The following is a 19138-nucleotide window of genomic DNA, read 5'->3' on the forward strand; positions in this document are numbered from 1 at the left end:
CTTCTATTCTTCATTCGGTAGGCAGTAAATACCATAAAATATACTCAAAAATTTAAAAATTTTGTCCAACGTAACACTAGAATGACCGGGGTAGCCATGCAGGCTACATATTGAAGAAGAACCACTAACCGTCATTATTGATGGGTAGTAATTGTTTTGAATATTTCTTCTTTTATGTAAAAATCAATTGATAATTTCATTAAATATAACATATTCCTTTATTTACTAATGGGCAATTCCATTTGTGACGGAATTTCCTTTAGAGGAAAAATATGTGATTGGATATTTCGATAAAATTGTAAAATACAATAAGAATTCGAAACTTCTAAAGGTGCATGATCAACAAGCATTTATGAAGGTGATGTTCATATACGTACGCAAAAATAACAATCGAAATACCTTCTAAATATGCCCAAAATTAACATGTGACGGAATTACTGCTAGGTGAACTTCCTATGTGTAATGATTCCAAACATCTTCAAAACTGTGTGATTCAAAGTATAATTTGAAAACTTTTAATAAGGCTCTGAATGATGTTTCAAATATTGATTATAGAATTCTACTATTTTTCTGTTGATTTATCAAGATAAAATTTTAATTTGAGAGAAATAATTGACATTTTTATGGAAATTCCCTAGTGCAACTAAGTAGTATTTTACTAATCATTTCACAATAAAAAATTTAAACTGAACAGAGGTCACGTTGCTCCTATTTCCCCTGCACTCACCTACCACACGCCATTCGGTAAGGCAGATATGCTGCTAATTCCCATTCAAAATTTAATAAGGGATGTTGCAAGCATAGTTATGCTAACTGAAACATAAAAATGGTGAAGTGAAGAGGGAATATGGTGTAGTGATTTCGTGAATAAAACACCCGTGACCGCTAAAATGAATTAGAAACGCCTAACTCATCATTTTCACGGGTGTTGCTCTTTCAAGATAGGCAGGTGATATTACCTTACGAAAAAATGAAATCATATTTAACAGAATACGTACCGTAAAAATAAATAAGTCATAAAATAATAAGACGACAGAAAAAAATAAGGACAATATGATTTAGTAAGTAGATGCTACCGGTCAAAATGACGCGTCTTTTCCTTCTAGTGCTAAGGAAAAAAAAACATTCATTTTGTACAGCGGGAGTATAACCTTAAGTTTCCAAATGAAAGGAATATATTGGAATAATCAAGAAAACGATTCTCGTCCTCATCTCACGCCCTCCAAATCCAATCCATTGGCGGATAACGGGTGGAGAGCACGGATATTTGGAAGCTAGTACCTTCGCTCAGCAGGCTTCTTTGTGCAGGAAATTTCAAACTTATGTTTTTATTTCCAAACACTAGAATCGTAGGTCCTACTAATTTGGAACAAAATCGTCCATTTTTAGAAAAGATTGATACCTATAACTAGAGCCGTGAGGAAACATTAACAATTTTGGTATCAACTTATGAGCCATTTTACTTTTCAGGATAGAAATTTAACAAGTAAGAGCAGAAAATAATTTTGATAGCTCGATAGATTCCACAGTTTCATATTTTTGGACCACATAATTTTTGAGCTGCTTTTTATAGTTTTTCGAGGTAATTTGTCTGAGCAAATCTTATAAGGCTGTAAGAGAAACCACTGAGAGTAAAAGAAAATAATTTTTGGTAGCTTGATAGATCATTCCATAGTTTCATATTTCAAAACCATAAAATTATTAAGCTGCTTTGTATAGTTTTTTGTAGTTAGCTGTCTGAGCACATCTTTATGTTTATTTAAGTACATGGGCTCCTATTCTATCCTTAATGACGCAATGCGGCGGTTAACTCGTATGAAGTGAATGGGTAGCGTTTAATTCGAGGTAATCCCATTGTTCAGTTGTTGGAAGAATGTTGGTTCCGAACAAAGGATTTAATAGGGGAAAGGTGTCGGTGTAAGAGCCGTAATTAATGCCCTGGAGAGGAAAAAGCTTCGTGGAAATCGCTCTTGTATCTGTTCCTCGTGGAGAATCCGGTTGGATAGAAGAACCTCTTGAGACTAATGAGTTTACCATCAAGAGAGAGTGCATAGAATAGGAATAGACACCAAAGAAAGACGAGGCACATCCTATTCGCTCAATCTTTCTATCGAAGGAAAGAGATTATCTTTCTCTCCGGAAGCTTTGTGCTGTTACTTCCCGCTGGGTATGTCGGTTACCTAATCGCAAAAAAATCACAGACCTTTGGGTTTAAAAGGAGCTACTTTTACTCAACAAATCAGTTTCTTCGTTAAAAATCGTTCTCTAAGCATAAATACAGGTTGGTCCTTACCTTATTTTAATTTATTATTCAAAGCTCCAAGTTACCTTTTATTTTAATCTTATCTTATGGGTGAAATCAAATTCGTTGATTCAAGTCTAGCGTTTGAAAAGTCATGGTTGAGGAGCTATGCTAGAGGTGTAGATAATATTGCTCAAATTTGTGATAAGTGCAAAATGAATTTGCAAAATTAAAAGTTAGAGTATACTTTAAATAGTAGCAGTTTGATGGCAAGTTTCCAACTAAATAGATTGACACTGATTTTAATAAACTGGCTTTTACTCTTTTCGTGACTAATACGAATATTAAGTATTTATTCAATAAATTCAACCTCTAGGATTTGCGTTACTTGCCTACTTATATTTTTGTTACATATTTGCATGAGGGGAGAAATAATTGCATAAGTGGTACGTTGTTTAAACATTAAAATGAGTTAAAATAATATGGTTTACTCATGGGACTCTATGATATAAAATATGCTAATTGTATTCTGCTCATGTGAAATAATATTCTCATTACGGTAGCCCTCCACATTTTATGGTGTCTTAATATTTTTCTTTAACCTTCCAGATACATCGACCATGCACCGAAGCTGCGGAACATATCAGACTCAGTGTTTGGAGACCATCTCCCTCGGCTAAGGATACTGTAAGTTCTCTGATGGTTCCATTTTTTATTTAATTACATTCCATTTCCATCGCAAATATGTGTTTTGAGCATGTGTGCCGAGGCAGAAAGTAAACTGCATAGTCTAGAATAGTTCGGACAACATATGACAAAGTTACCTAAGTGTGAAACAGGCACAGTGTTGCATAAGATAGTATCGAAGATGTCTAGATAAAAATCTAACATAGTGGCTGTCACGAAGTACCCAGCATAAAAATTTATACTTATGCGTGTGATTAGGTGCACAACCAAATTTTAATCCATTTGAGAAAATATCATTTCCACGGCCGTTCAATTTGGCGATACGATAGAATTTCGGGACAGGAGTTAAAGCACTTCGTCAATTGGTATAATTTGACTCAGAGGCCATGTTTAGCTAGCTACCTAGCAGGCATATTGTTTCACACTTAGTACATGCATAGATTATGAAACACATTATACTTATTTATTTCTCTCCGTCATTCTTGCCCTCAGATTTTCTTGAGTAAATGAATTTTACTGTACACTATATTGTCGAAATAAGGAAGGCATTGTTTTTATTTCCTGATTAAAGGCATAACATTATCAATTCCCTTTGTGCGCCAAACAATGGTATTAATTTGCATTTGTGGACGCATACTTTACCCATATGTGTTTGTCATTGGGGCTTCTTACAAAGATTGCAAGTGCGTTGCTTAAGCACTGGCTGAGAAATCTCTGTTCTAAATTTCAAGGTGCCCATTTGATCCTCCTGATTAAATTTTTTGGGTTAAATTGTTAGGTAAAATCTTTCCTGAAGCGCATAAACAGCTTTTTATTTATAATGTATAACTTTTGCACGATTTGACAGGAGAATTACATGGTAATTCGGGAAATCAAAACAAATTTACATGTCAATATCTTTTCTATAATAGCATAGACCAGACGTTCATAGACAAGTACTAATCTAAGGTTATTTAATTTTAACCATCCTGCTATCAGATTTTGGTTTAGTTGGTTTAATTGTTTTAGGAAACAGGATCGAATATTCCATTCTAAGTCAAATACATACTAAACAAATTCTTAATAGAGAAGCTTTTTTATATCTTACTGCTTGAAGCAAAAGAATGAAATTGTAAGCGATTTTCTGTCAGTTTCGTACTTTCTGTCAAGTTCGAATCATTTGCCTCTCTATTATATTTTTCCAATAAGAATTAAATACTCTAGAGATACTAGCCATGCGTCACGATTTCTTCTTGCATCCGTATAGAAAGCCTTCAAACTGAATTGGTTAACTTCCGTAATCTTTCTGTCATATGCCAAGAGCAGTATTGTAGATATTGAGCGCGGAATACGTTCTTCCACTTTGAGGAATTTTTATTGAATATTTACGCGTACAATAGATCAAATACATGGTTTCTGGCGAAAAATTTTATCTAGTAAAAATTTAACTAAAAAAAATTTAAAAAAAACGTTTCGTCGCGTCATGACGGCCATCATAATAACAATATTTAGAATTTGTGAGAAACGGAGCATTTTCATGCCTCAATTTGATTTAACTTCGACAGTAACCTGTGATTCTTCGTTAAAACTTTCGTGGGTGCTCGTCATGTTGAATTAAAACTTTTGGGCTATGTCGCCGCGTCAGATTTTGGCAACGTACTTGGCAACCCGTAATCGGCAAAAATAATCGACAACCTACTCCTCCAACCTCTCACTCCCCTCCCCCCACCTTCTGACACGTATACCTATATATACCAATTTTAAATCCCACCTCTTCAGATTCCCTTGAGAAAGCGACCAGCATCGATCGGGAAACGTTGGGGCCACCCAAAATCTGACGCGGCGACATCGCCCAAAAGTTTTAATTCAACAGTAACCTATGAGATTAAAAAATTCACATTTTTACATTTTATTAGAAACATTATTACCTTGGTAGGAAAACCTGTAGTACCTTGGTGAACCTATTATTTATATTCAACTATAAGTTCCATGTTCAAGGTGAACTCCATATACTAACATGCACGTGAGAATAACCTTATACTTAAACTTTTTGTGTCTTGAAATATAAGCTTAAGCTGCTGAAAGTTGGAATTGTCTAGAAATTTGACTGTGATATTTTTGGGGTTTTAATAGAATAATATATCTCCAAATGCCATATTAGATTAATTAAAATTAAAAATGTAATTTAGCTCACTTTAGTTCTAAAAGTAGTATTTGAAGAGTTGATCACAAAAACTTTAATTAGTTTTATTCAATCGCTAACTGGGAATATCTCTAGCCTTAATGTAATCATACATTGGACTAAAAACTGACAGGCTTCTTGAATCTAAAGTGTCGTTTTATGTACGGCACTTCTACTAAAGTACCTCAATCCACAATTTCACATTCTATTTTTGCCCCTGAGGTTTCTACAAGACGGTTTAAGGGATTTAGACTTTCACGATCTTGTTTTACAGTTTGACGTAAACAACCCTCTTTTGGTTCCCTCACTTCATTTCCCTTTGCTAGGGGAATACTTCGTTGGCTTTTAGGTGCTTTAATTGTCCTTTCTCGGAGAGGACCTTTTGTCTACCTAATACACCTTTCCAAGAACGTTTAATTTGAGCCTTTGAGGAGGTTTGGGAAATCCACTGTAGTCAATACATTTATCGGCTTTCCAAACCCATTCAAGCCCTTACTGCCTTCAAGTGATTCAAATTTGTAACCTCTATTTAAATCCGTTTACCATAGGTGCTACAGCATTCCATCAGTTAATTGAATCTCTGTTGTGAGAACGCAAATATCTGCTATGCGCGATGAAATTCTTCATTCTTGGTTAATACCACGAAGTCACAAATACCACACCGAGAAGTCATGTAATGGAGAGAATCACCGGCCATTGAAATTGCGCATGCAGGAATACCTGGTAGCCTCAAAGAACTGACAGTTTCAACTCTCCGACATATCAGAGCTGGCCTGGACCACAGGGCCCGACGTGAAAAGTAACGAAGCACAGATAATTGAAAAAGAGAGCATATATTACTCTAGTCCATTCCAATTGCCCGGACAGTCAATTTTTATCGAGACGAAGGATACCAACAGCCGCGTTTCAAAAAGTTGGTAAACAAAAATTTGTGGAGAATAATTATGGTTGTCTCTCTATCTTACGATGAATTTCCTCAACGTTTACTCTTAAAAATCGATCCAACACATTTGAGTTGAGGATATACTTAGAATCCCTTTAAATTTTCAATTGTAATGGGCAGATCAACGTTTTGCTGGTATCCAATTGCCACCGAAATTTGAAGTATAATGCCCAGTCATACATTGCGCGCACAACATTCGCAGAAGTCTGGCTACTGAAATACATATCCTTAGAACTATTAAGATTCTCATAATTTCACTAAGGCAGAAGAAAATCAAAAGTAACTATGCAAAGGAATAATAACTATAATAGCAATAATTTCGTCTTCATTATTCAAGCGAATTTAGGACAACATTGTCCTCTCTTACAATTAACTTGATTGATAATCACAAACATCCACGCCCTGGATGGTGGTCAATCCGCCCAGGCGGGATTCGAACCCGCGACCTCTATTTTAGCAGTCGGGGACTTTACCCCGGTGCCACCGAGGCCGGCATAGGAATGCTTAAAGATCATTCTCTATTCCCTCGTTCCCTTATGTATTACGAGCATCAAGTAATTTCGAAAATTATGCAAAAAATCATGTTTAACGCGCGCATAGTGCTTAATAATTGGCTTAATATGCCCTTGGCAGCCTCAATTCTAGCGTAAATGAGAATGAAGCAATCATCATGAGGAAGGAGTAGGAGATGAGGTAATTGGCCGTTAAGAATTTCAAAAAACTCATAAATATTTTGGAATAAGTTTTTCTGGTTACAGTCCCGTCTGAGAAAGTTCTTCCAGCATACTTCCTCTGAATTAGCGCATCGAAATCTCTATCGACAAATATATGCCTGTGTAGATTTGCAAATTTATTTCCTATGTACATTAATTTCACAAATATATAATCTTAATACATATCTTTGCAATTTAATCTTCATTTTTTTCCATTCACTATAAAAAGTTATCAAAGTAATATCAAATTAAAATTCAGGCATCAATCTCATCACTCAATGTGTAGGATTTGATTTGACGTCACGTCCCTATTATGCAAGCGTCATGCTCAAGGGAAAGGCATGAAAATTCACCAGCAAAAATTACTCAGGAAGGGGGAATCGCCTGCATGAGTTGGCAGAGTTGTGATGGACGACTGGTAGCTATCTTGTCGGAAGTAACAGAGCAGGGAATGATGAATTTATGCCTGGGAAGTTTTGAAAAGGTGTAAACAATATGTGTCGCAACGCTTGATCGATACAGGCGTAACCTTGCAGGTTGTAAACATGGACAATCATCCTCTAGGTCGATAAGTGCCTAGATCTTATTCACGATTCTATGACCCAATGACCCCAAAGGTCTCAATCCGCCTGCTAAATAAATTCAAGCTCGTGGTCAGATAAGCTTGGCCTTCGCGTAAATAGAATTTCGCTGGAAAAATATATTTATCAACACTTCACAAAATAATGCTTATTTTTTTCAACTTATTAGTTACATTTTGAGAGCGTTGCACCTTAAGATAGTACATTACCTCACCGCTCGACTGGTCTTTTTTGGAGACGGATTATCCGCTAAAAACGTGAGCTCTAATCTTGAAATTTTAGCCTGCTGGATAGACCCTGATCAACTTGTGCTTGTATTCAAACTAGAAAAATTTTCCTCGGTATTTTCTCATTTGCTAAATTATTATATTTGATTATATACAAGGTTAATGATAAATAAGGTCCACTCTCTTAAATTTTAAATATGAGAGTGTAAGTTTTAAATAAGTTATTCGACAGCAAAAATTTATTAGTATTAGCTATATTTGAGCAGCAAAGCACTATAAGGGACCAGTCTTTTTTAGAGACGAATTACTCGGTAGGAACGTGAGGTCTTATGAATATTTGCCTATATCTCAAATTTGAAAAACTTGACTAAGTGTTTTCTCATTTGCTGTACTTGAAAATCAATTTCAAGAAAACGTTCACACATATCCACTTTATTTTCTCTGAAAATATCAAGATGATAACACAAGTTTAAAAGATGATATTCTTTTTAAACACTAAGGTTCGCCAAGAAATTTGTCATGAAAAAATAATTTGACTTCGAATTTCCCAGGCCGAAACGTTGCCGGGGTTCGAACCTGGTTCTCCCAATTGCCGGTCCGGTATGTTACCTGTTACACAGTTATTCGTCACCAAAAAATGAAGGATATGACCGGTGGAGAGGGAAGATAGCGTTCACTTAATGAAGGGACCGCTTGGCTGCTGACCGGATTCTTGGTTTGAAATCCTAGTTAAAGCCTTTGGGCAGCTTCAAACTTAATCCTCAAAGTGTGAGGTGACCTAGAATATCTTAATTTCACTTGTCTTTGGACTAGTAGGGTTTGATCTATAATCATACCTTTCCAAAATAACCATCGGGCTAATAGTGAGCTACTAAAAAGCGTGCACAAGATGTATGTGCTTAATTTAATGTTTTAAATGTAGAAGAATACCTCAAAAATATTCGGATTATTAAGTTCTTTAATTCTTATCTCAGTCCAAAATGTATTCGTTATATTATGAAAAATATTTCTGAAGGAAGAATGCTATAAAAGTAGGTAACAATTCGTGTAGCAACGCTGTTTGTAATCTTCCATTATGCGTATGTACTTTATGGATAATGATGGAAATTTAACTGCAGCTGTTTACGCCTTCTCCGCGTGTATGTAAGTTAAAAAAAAAAAATTATCCCTTAAGTAGGCATGCGGCATTTTGGTACACGTTATGCGGGCGGGCCACAATTGACACCAAAATTTAGCATTTTCTTTCGAAATATTTCTATAATATTAAATATGTTAACAAAAATGTTAACCACGCTTGAGGAAAGAATTATTTTTGCGGCTTTATCTCGTGTGAGAATCTACACTGCATCTGTAATTAAAGCCTAATTAAAATTTAAATAACATCCTTTTAGCATATTTGATTTTAATATATACTTTCTGAAGTTTCTCGGTGTGTAATTCAATCGAAATAAATTTTTAAGAGTGCACAGTAATATCATCGTAATTGCAGCTTTGATGCATCATCACGGTAATATCTGAATATTGCTTCATCCGAGCAACGCAGGGTTGAACCCATCAAAATAACGACATAAGTTCAGTGCTCCGCACCACGTGTGGGGTTATGAAATATTTAGCTTTTATGCGCCGTAGATATTTAGGGGAGCATTCTTCATAATTAAGGTACATGTACAAAAATTTACACCATTTTTTTGGGAAAGAATTATTTTTATTTATATTTATTTTTATATTTATTTATATTTATTTTTATATTTATTTATATTTATTTTATTTATTTATTTTATTTTATTTATATTTTTTTATATTTATTTTTATTTTATATATTGTATAAAAATGTTTTTTTTAGGGCTTTTTAAAAATTTTGTGGTACTAAGTACTTTGTTTTGCATTTTGGTTTATGTATGTGTAATAACTTTATGTTACCACCCGACTTTATGGTCGACTTGTAACCAATTATTTAATAATAATAATAATAATTTACAATATTAAAATGAAGTAACGAAAATAATGCATTTGTACATAAGTTAAAAAGAAGAGATAAGGATTTAGATATGACTTTTTTGCAAGTTTTGTTTACTGACTGTAACTAAGCTAGTGCAAAATCAAAGTTACGGTCAATTTCGAGTTTTTAAATAGAATAAATTTTACTTAGATTGTCAATGTCTGATATTTAATAGCAGCTGTTTTTTATTTAAAAGATATGAAAAATGAAATACATTTTTCATTTTAAGAATAATATGTGGATTCATAGTTAAGAATTTCCATGGATTTCCTCAAAGATAAAATAAAAAGTAAATTTTCTCAACCTTAGAAAGGATTTTTTTTCATGGTTGTCTTGCTTCGTTGATTCATATTTTTTCATTTTGTATTTTTTTTTATTTCAACTATCACAAATAACGAAACTGTGAACAATTTCACTTTTTTATTTGGTAGAACATGTTGGATTAGCAAACTTTTGATGCTCTTATAGCAATAAGTATGTTTTCTGATGAGAATTAAAAATGAGTATACCGAATATGAGTTAGTTCACCGTCATGAGATTTGAGGATTGCTTTGTGGCATTTTACATTTTAATTAATACTTTCTGAAGTTTTTCGGTGGGTAATTCAATCGAACTAAATTATTAAGAGTACACACTAATATGATCGTGATGACACCTCAGGGTGCATCATCAACGGATTTCAGAATTACTTCATCACCTGAGCTAAACCCTTCTAAATAATGACACAAGTGCAGTACTACGCCTATGAGGCAAGGATTTTATAGTATTTCTGTGCCCTAGGTACGTTGAGGAGCACCCTTTAAAATTATGGAATTATTACAAAAACCTACACAAAGGTTGAGGAAAGCATTCTTTTTGCTGCTTCACTTCGTTTCAGAGGTAGGTAAATTATTATGAAATAATTAAAAATGTTAATAATAATTTTTTGTGTATTATATTTCAAGTCATAATTTCGAAAGTTTTTCCAGGTGTATTTCGATCAAGCAGCATTTTAAGGCCACTCTATAATAAAATCGTGATGGCGGTTTAATATTTGGGGAACACCAGTGACGTCATGTCAAAATTAGCGGTGCCGGAACGCACTTTCCTTAATTTCTTTAGAAGTGAAATATTTATTTTGTTTTTTTTTATTACAAGTCATTTTTTACATTTTATTATTAATTTTTTTTTTGGTTACGAATGTATAAACTAGAAATTTTGCGGCAGCAAAATTGATAAAAGTGTTATTTGACTATTATGTCTTTGTTAACTAGTGCCAGAAAGGCCTTCCGGCGCTAGTCTCAATACCTCTGGGGAATAACCTTCGTAATTATGATATTGCTACAAAAATCTGAAGTTTTTCGAGAAATTTTCTATAGTGGAGGAATTTTAAACTATGACGAATTAACTAAAATTTAAATTATACCAATTTATTTTAAATTTTACCTTATAACTTCGTGAGTAAGTTTTTATTTCAGTTTTCTCAAGTGTATTTCAAGCAGACAAAATTTTTAAGGGTAATGTGATGGCTGTTCGTGTTACATCATCAGGGGAAATGAGAATTGCTTAACCCTGGAAACGCAGGGGTCCACCCTTCAGAATTATGACACAAGTGCAGTACTGCGCCACGTGTGAGGGAAAGATTATTTACGCGGGTTTAATCTCGTGACAGATAAATCTCTTGGGCCGAAACGTAATTTCCGTTCCGTTCCATGCACCGATTGCTCCGACCGGACTACCCGGAAGTATTGCCCTTTGATGTGACCTGGCGTTTATTTGGCACCGAAGCAAGCTGTGCTGCGTACCGAGTCCGTATGACGGTTATTACCGTGTGGCGGCCAGAATTTGCGCGCGTTCCGACGGTTTACCGATTCTTCCTCCGGCAATTCACGCACATTCAAGTACGGGAGCGCATGAAGTTTGCAAATGCTGCCGAAATTCGGCGCAGCCCCTGAAATGTCCATCTGATGAGAGAAGTTAGTTACTTAGTTAGAGTGGACTTAGCCGCCGCTTTGTATAAGCCACGACTTTGCTTCATATTCAATCGTGGAAGCAGCCTAGGCAGAAAGTGCGGCCTGCATTCAGTGGAGGATATGAAAATTTCCCTTCATCACGCTATCTGAGTAGTTTCAGGGATTGGTTATTTATATATGGGTGTTTACTTATTCTGGCCTTGATTTCCAGTAAATGCTTATATTACCATTCAGATATAATTATAATGAAATTTTCACAAGAAAATTTATAAGTTCGTTATAATTTTCTCGTTTTTTTCTTGCTGTTTCACATTTGATTGTTCTTTTTATAGTACATTTTAAACATATTTGATACCAAGTGGCCATAGTAAGTTGTAATTTCTTTTAAACATGAGACTTTTTTCTTACGGGAAAATAACTCCATAACTTCTCTCGAAACACATTTTTCATGATACTAAAAATATTCATGGGTTGGTCATATGGAATTAGTAATACAAATATTTTTTGACACCAAAACACTGTGGTTCATTCATATGAATGAGGCCACCCTTAGATGTCTCAGCATATCTGCGGGGAATTTCAGCATGAACAAGTAATGTGACCTCAGAACATGCTCTTAACGAACAAGGCGACTTGAAGAGACATAAAATTATGCATCTTTCGCACATCATTCAGTCACTGGGGCCGTATTTCAGGGTCTCATTTGTGTGCAAAAGGCAATCCTTGACCCTACGCTCGATATTGCTGGGGATTCCTCGCATCCCGAATAAGAGTATGATGAGGATGAAGAGAGAAACATCCCAAATAAGAATGCGAGGATTTGATTAATTAAATGCTTTTTCAGAAAACCTTGCAGGCAAGAAAAATCTCTCAAAATAATAAAGGCTATTGCGCGCCAATTTTTTCTGCTTTAATGTAAATTTAATTAATCTCTCTGTTTTAGAAATTCTGATTCTGATTCGTAGGAGTAGTGGTTAACATTTACTGTGGTATAAATATGATCACATTTTTTATGATTCAGTTTTTATACCAGAGATAGCATTTGACTGATAAGTTCGCGGTGATTTAATTTTTGTGCTGTCCTATATTGGATTCATTAAATTTTGCTGATTATATAAATGAGAGATTTAATCATATCCCAATATAATTGTAAATAAACAGCAACACTACATTACAAACATTAGCAACAAGTCCAAAACGTTCGAAGGAATAATTTTCAAAACGATTTCCTTCTGGTCCTGTCAAATTGTATTATCACTTCGTTACTCACTCTCTTCCGTTATTTCCAGTTGCCTTTCATGCATGTCATACTCCCTCGCTTTAATGTCCTTGCCATACATCCATCTTCATGCGTCCCGACCTGTTCATTCCCGCCTAACATTTTGTGAAAGATCTTTGGACCTTGAAATGGATATGTAGCCGAGCCACAATAGTGAGACCGTGAAAGTAAAGGTACATTTTCATGGACGCGTTTCAGGCGAAGGGACGCGAAAGCGAGTCCTTCAGCCAATCAGAAGCCTGGGATTCTTCGCGTGCATTCGCGCGAAAATTGTCGCCCGAAGTTGAAATCTTCTCAACTTTTGACTCGTGAAACTCGGCTGCTTGCGTGAGTCTGGTCTCTGTTTGTGACTCTTCTCATTCATAAAATCCGGTATAAAGGAGGAATATACTTAATTATACAATTTTAGAGATTAAAGATACCGAAACAGAAATCTCAAATGAGTATCCCTGAGATATAATTATGTCTCGCTGGAGGGAGTATCTGTTAGAGTGGAAGATAATGAGAACTTTAATTTCTGATGATTCGCAATGGTTACGAATGTTGAAGCTTGAGTAGCAGCATCATTGTGCTTCGCATTTTCTACATTTGTCTGTACGTGACAAATGACACACCCTGTACCTACTGGAAATTGTCGTTTGGATGAGAGTAATGGGCTCCCAGAGAAAATGGAAGAATTATATTTATTTAGGTTTAATGTTCCACACAAGACCCTTATAACACCAGTACTGGAAGTATTTACGTTCGTCACGTTTAATTTGTTTTGTTGTCGCATTAGAAATGTCAAATATAAATCATATAGGAATGTGTGGTGTGTAAGAACGATTTGGTTGGAGTAGACTTGTTGAAAGCATCTGTTGGAATGGAAGATAATGAGAACATTAATTTCTGATGATTCTCAATGGTTATGAATAATGAAGCTTGAGTAGTAATATCATTGTGTTTCGTAGCGAAAGATGTGTCGGCCAGATGGAAATCTCTACGTGACAAATATCTCATCCAGAATCCACTGCAAATCCACGTGTGGATGAGAATAACGGGCTCCTAGAGAAAATGGAAGAATTATATTTATTTGGGTTAGATGATCCATACAAGGCTGCTATAACACCACTACTGTGGAAACTGTATTTAAGTTCGTCACGTTTCGTTTGTTTTATTGTCGTTTCTCGGCTGTAAATAGCGCGCGCGTGCCTCCTACGAGTATATTCGCCTTCATGGGAACAGTTCACGCGAAGTATCACGCGTCTTGCCGTGAGGGTGCGCGCCAGACGTATTCATGAAAACGTACTTTCAGAGGAGTTGGCGAGGTCTCATACAGCCTGAGCTAGCCACAAATTATCAGTAAAATAACAAACAAAACCGAGAAATTTTCCATCTTTCTGAATCGGAAGCGGGTGCCCAATTTATTCGGCGGTCACTTATATAATAGGGAAAGTGGTGGAAGTTTATCTGTTTCTTTCATCGTGACAACTATTTTTTTGGTGTTAAATTTTGGTTGGCTATTGTAGCATTCAGGCTAAATTGCTAATATTTCATTGAAGCATTATTTACTTCGAAATAATCTTTATTTGTTGCAAAATTGGATCATTAAAATTCCTTTTAAATTATTAAGAACGACTTTTAAAGACCAGAATAATCTGATGGAGAGAAAGTTTTGATTAGAGTACACTTGTTGAAAAAGCCATGACAACTCGTTAGTAATTTCCGCGACCCTGTATTCCAAGTCCGTGTCTTTCTGTACTCTTCTATTGGAATGACTCCTGATTCTCTTCCATCCAGAAAGTCAATATCCGTCTGAATACTCTGATCACTTACCATCGCTTTACATCGCCAGGGTTTCTGAAAAATTAAGCAGTGATGAAAACTTATCAAGTATTTTGCCTACGATCTTATATTAGGAACACACATCATGCATGAATTATTCTCTACCTCTAAACACTTCTCACTTTCCTTTTTTTCCCCTTAAACATACTTGCCCAGTTTTGCTCATTATTCGCAATCACCATTCCGATTCCTGATACGACGAAGCTCTCCTCTCAATCTTCCTATCAAACAATAATTCATTACTTACGTTATTCTTCTTACTTAGATTCTTCATTTCCTGCTCCATTTATCTCATCTGAGGCGTTCCCTTACCTTTCTACTGTTCTTTATGTACTTCAAAGATTGTGAAACATTTACTCACTAGACTTTTCAGCCGTAATTTTGGGTTGAGAGATATTGGTTTGGCTAGCCCTTAGCTAACTCTCCCGAGAGTGACTCGGGTTTCCTTGGGTATTTCTTCTCCCAAAACTCTATTCAACAGGCCATATGGCCACTTTAATTTATGAATTTATTAGATTTCCCTCTGCCTCGCATACGCTGGTTATTTCATTATTTGCAATGGATACATTCTGTAATTAATTTGACACTCATCGTCGTAATCCAGTGTAGAGAAAATGACCCCACATGACGTCAATTTCCAGCTGAAAAGATAGGAGTTAAATAAGCCTTGGTAATATTCCCCATAATTTCATTGAGCCAACCATTTTCGGCGCTTAATGCGCCATCATCTGGATTGAATACCTATTAAAATTATGAATACGATAATTCCGTGGTAAGCGCCGAAATCAGTCAGGCGAGAGACATTGTCCGGAATATTTATAAAGTTTAATCACCTAATGTGACGAAATAACATGCATATAGATACTGTTGAATTAATTTCGGCAGATGCGACGGATGAGAAAAATTTTAAGAAGAAAAATGGGTAAATAAATTTTAAGGAAATGAAAATGATATTATAAAAAGCAAAGCACGAACAGGAGATGTGCTTAACGACGGAAGATAATTCATTATGTGTGCCCTTTAGAAGGGCGTGAGTAAAATATATGGGAATAGCATTGTAGGGTGGAGAACGGTGCTTGATGTGGCTTATTATTTCCATAGTGATTTCTCGAGTAGTCTACAAATGATACTTAATACTACCGTAGAAATGTAGGTACTACGGCTTACTATAAATACTCTGGTATAAGCCGATGCCGCTTAAGAGTACTTAATATTCTATTTGGAAGAATAGCTCTTATTTTACGAATGGTGCGGCCAGTAGAGCCCTTTAATACGGGTTTATTTGCCCAATGCCGCTGTTCTTGGTCAGTGATTTATCTTCCTAATTTACTCGGTCATTAATTCATAGGTCTTGGTGAAGATACAATGGAGAAAGGTCTTGAAATCCCTTCAAGGATCGGCTCAATGCTGGGCAATAAATTTTCCCCGAAGGAGCCGAATCCGGACTCCTTTCCGTCTAAATGCCCAACTGTCGGACTGCGTTTGTGGCTTAAAATGAATTAGGAATGGATTCTTTGTTTCTCGTGACTCGCAATTTCAAATAAGCATTTATTCAGCTAGCAAATTTCTTCCAGGAATCAATCTGAGATTCTACTTAATTAGCAATATGATACTGAAATACTCCACGGGGATTCAGAGTAATTCAAATATATATTGGTTTTTATATGCAGGGGCTCACGATCATTTTAGTACATAGTGTATGAGATATCAAATTATGTGCGCGAGAGCCTTTAAGAAGTACTGATTTTTTTACTGCTGTTTCTTTTTCTTCACGGTAAATTTAACCCATTCTAATGTAGAGTATCAGGACGGCAGACTGGCTCTAGATAATACTAGCAAAATCAATCTACTCCACCCCAGGATATAGACGTTCATATTTTATAGACGTTCAATCCTTGAGATTCAAATCACTTGTCGTAAAAACCTGTTGAAAAAAACAACGTGTATGCATCGTCAGGGAAAGGCCAAAATATTTTATCTTCGCGGCTTAAAAATCACGTAGCAATGAAAATTTTATTAGTTTTTTTGGCAGTCATCAACACTTGTCGATTATCAATGCTTCTCTGTTATTATTTATTAGAACGTGTAAGACTACAATCATTCGATGCGTTAACAATATAATTATATTATTATAATTACATTGTTTCACAATATAATTATATTATATTGTAACAATTTAATTATAATTATGTTTATCCTTTAAATTGCTAACAAATGTCCAATTTTTTAAGTCTAGTGTCCTCGATTCTATCTGGCCCTACGCGAGTCCAAAATTAATTCATCAGTATTATTTCATTTCCAGTAGCCCTAAGGAATGGCCTCTTTAATAGTCGTAAAGTGACCGGGTAGCCTGTAACTCTCTCCGCTGTTAGTGGCTGCAATTTTAAAGGGGATTAATTGAAGGGTTGGGTTATTTCTTCTCATTTGGGGAAGTTCTTATTTCGTAGAATTTGCCTCGCCTTTTATTGCAAACATCCTTACAAACCCCATGTTGATTTACTCGCGGACCATTTACTCTCTGCGGCTATAAAAAGCTCCTTTGACACAAGCGTTGTAGCTGGCGAACGTCTTCTTGTTGGCAGAGGTGAATTATGTTCTTTGAAGCCCGCAGTAAAACGTCACTATGTCTTTACGGATCGGAATGCGCAGAGCAAACCGCGGTTTTATTTCATTTCACCAGATCTTCGAAATTTGTTGGGTCTGTTTCGAGAGCACTCAATTATCGTCAGTTACTCACCTAAGATTCTCGGAGAACGTTTCTAGCTTCTAGGATCTTCCCTAATAAGTAGTTCAAGACCTCTTGATTCTGTTCCAAGCTCAGTTGCGTCCATAAAAACTTCAGTAGGGCGCAGTTAAATGCTGAGGGAAAGTTTATGTACTTGATTGTTGTGTTTCTTTATCTTATTTTCCCCTGCTTTTGTAATTTACCACTTCAGTATTTGGTGGCAGCTCATGCTATTATTGCTTCTTTAGAATTACAGTAAGGTGACATTTTCAGCAAGAGTTCACTTCTATGGCAATTGAATTGAAGAAACTCTTTTATGTGTTTCATCCGCCAAAATGCACTAAATCGTATTATTACTGGTAAGCTAAGTTAATATTAAGCTACATTAACCAAAACTTTAATTCATTAGTCACTCAAAAAAAATTTTAAAAAACTGGAGTAAGAAAACTAAAAAGATATTGCGAGACAGTGTGGACTCTCAGAAAATCTTTCGTTGATGTCGAAATCCGCCTATGATACTGTTCTTTTAGAATTTTATTGAGTGAGGGATACGCGTAGAATTTGTTTGGTTCATAACTCTGCTACTTGTACCTTTAAAAATGCTGTCCTGCTTCTAAAATGGCTTCAGAAAATTCTTTTTCCCTCTGCATGGATACTGTATTCCTCAAGCGAGGCAACAATTATAGATACATCGTATGAAATGACCGCAAGTGGATTTTCTTCAGCTTGGTAGGGCTTATATAAACGGTCAAGTTGTCCCACACTCACCAATTAAATTAATCTATATAGCATATCGCTATAAATATATTTTTCCTTTTAAACCGTGCTATGGATTTCTTGACTGGAAGGAGTGATATGCCTGAAATTCCCAAGAAGTTCATTTTACCACGTTGTAGGGTCCCTTTTAAAATACACATCTCTAAAGAGTAAGTATTGAAATGCATTTTGAGCTATTGAATTGAATAATTGGAATTGAAAATATGATAATTGAGGATAATGAAATGGGATAATTGAGTCGTTGGGTTGAATTCATTGGTAAGATATATTGATTGGTTGATAGGTATACATTTTATGCGAGCGACCATACTATATTTTTCTAAAATAAAAAGATTAAACCACGTAAATTCACGCAATAAGCTCTCTGGTTGTATAAAAGGATATTAGCTAGTAATTACTCTAACATCTCTTTCAAAAAGAGCAGACTCGTGTGAAAGTGAGTATTTACATAAACGCAATTACAATCTCTTAACTGATGTAAACATTGTTATGTTATTATTTCAGGTTTTCTTTCCTTCTTTCTGCCAATCAAAATAACCGGTTTTTGGGTCCTTGCCATTCAAAGCAAAATTTCATTAATCCTGAACACTTGCGGCAGAAGTAGCTTCAAGTGGAGTCCATTTGTAGGATATAATGATTTTAATGATTAGGAAATTCTATGTTTAAGCTTGATTAACTGAGAAAAATTATCTTAATTAATATCAGTTACTAACGTTAGGCAAATGAGATAAAATAAATCGAAAATTTTTCGCCTCATCATAAGCCTACTGAGGGACATAATCAACCACAAAACAAGCATGTGTCCATTTAATGCTGAGTTACTAAGTTGGTCCATGCAATCCACGATAATGATACTAAAACATGAATAGAATATTATGGCATAAAATATTGTTGACAATGGCCTCAGCCACACATGTATTTATGTACTTGCTATTGTAAATCACATCGTTAAAACACAGGGTGTTTCAGGTGGAAATTTAAAGGCATTATAAAAAATATTAAGTTATAGCATGTACTGCGATAGAAAA

The 19138-nt window shown here is 35.3% G+C and overlaps 1 protein-coding gene across 1 annotated transcript in view; it reads left to right on the top strand.

Moving 5' to 3' along the window:
• LOC124167640 overlaps nucleotides 1-19138 on the top strand; it is a 174556-nt gene that overhangs the window by 145991 nt on the left and 9427 nt on the right. The window contains exon 5 of the mRNA XM_046545620.1: nucleotides 2852-2929. Coding sequence (XP_046401576.1) covers nucleotides 2852-2929 — 78 coding nt within the window. The remainder of the gene's footprint in view (nucleotides 1-2851; nucleotides 2930-19138) is intronic.

Source organism: Ischnura elegans, chromosome 11 (genome assembly GCF_921293095.1).
Source record: "Ischnura elegans chromosome 11, ioIscEleg1.1, whole genome shotgun sequence".
NCBI classification, from domain to species: domain Eukaryota; kingdom Metazoa; phylum Arthropoda; class Insecta; order Odonata; family Coenagrionidae; genus Ischnura; species Ischnura elegans.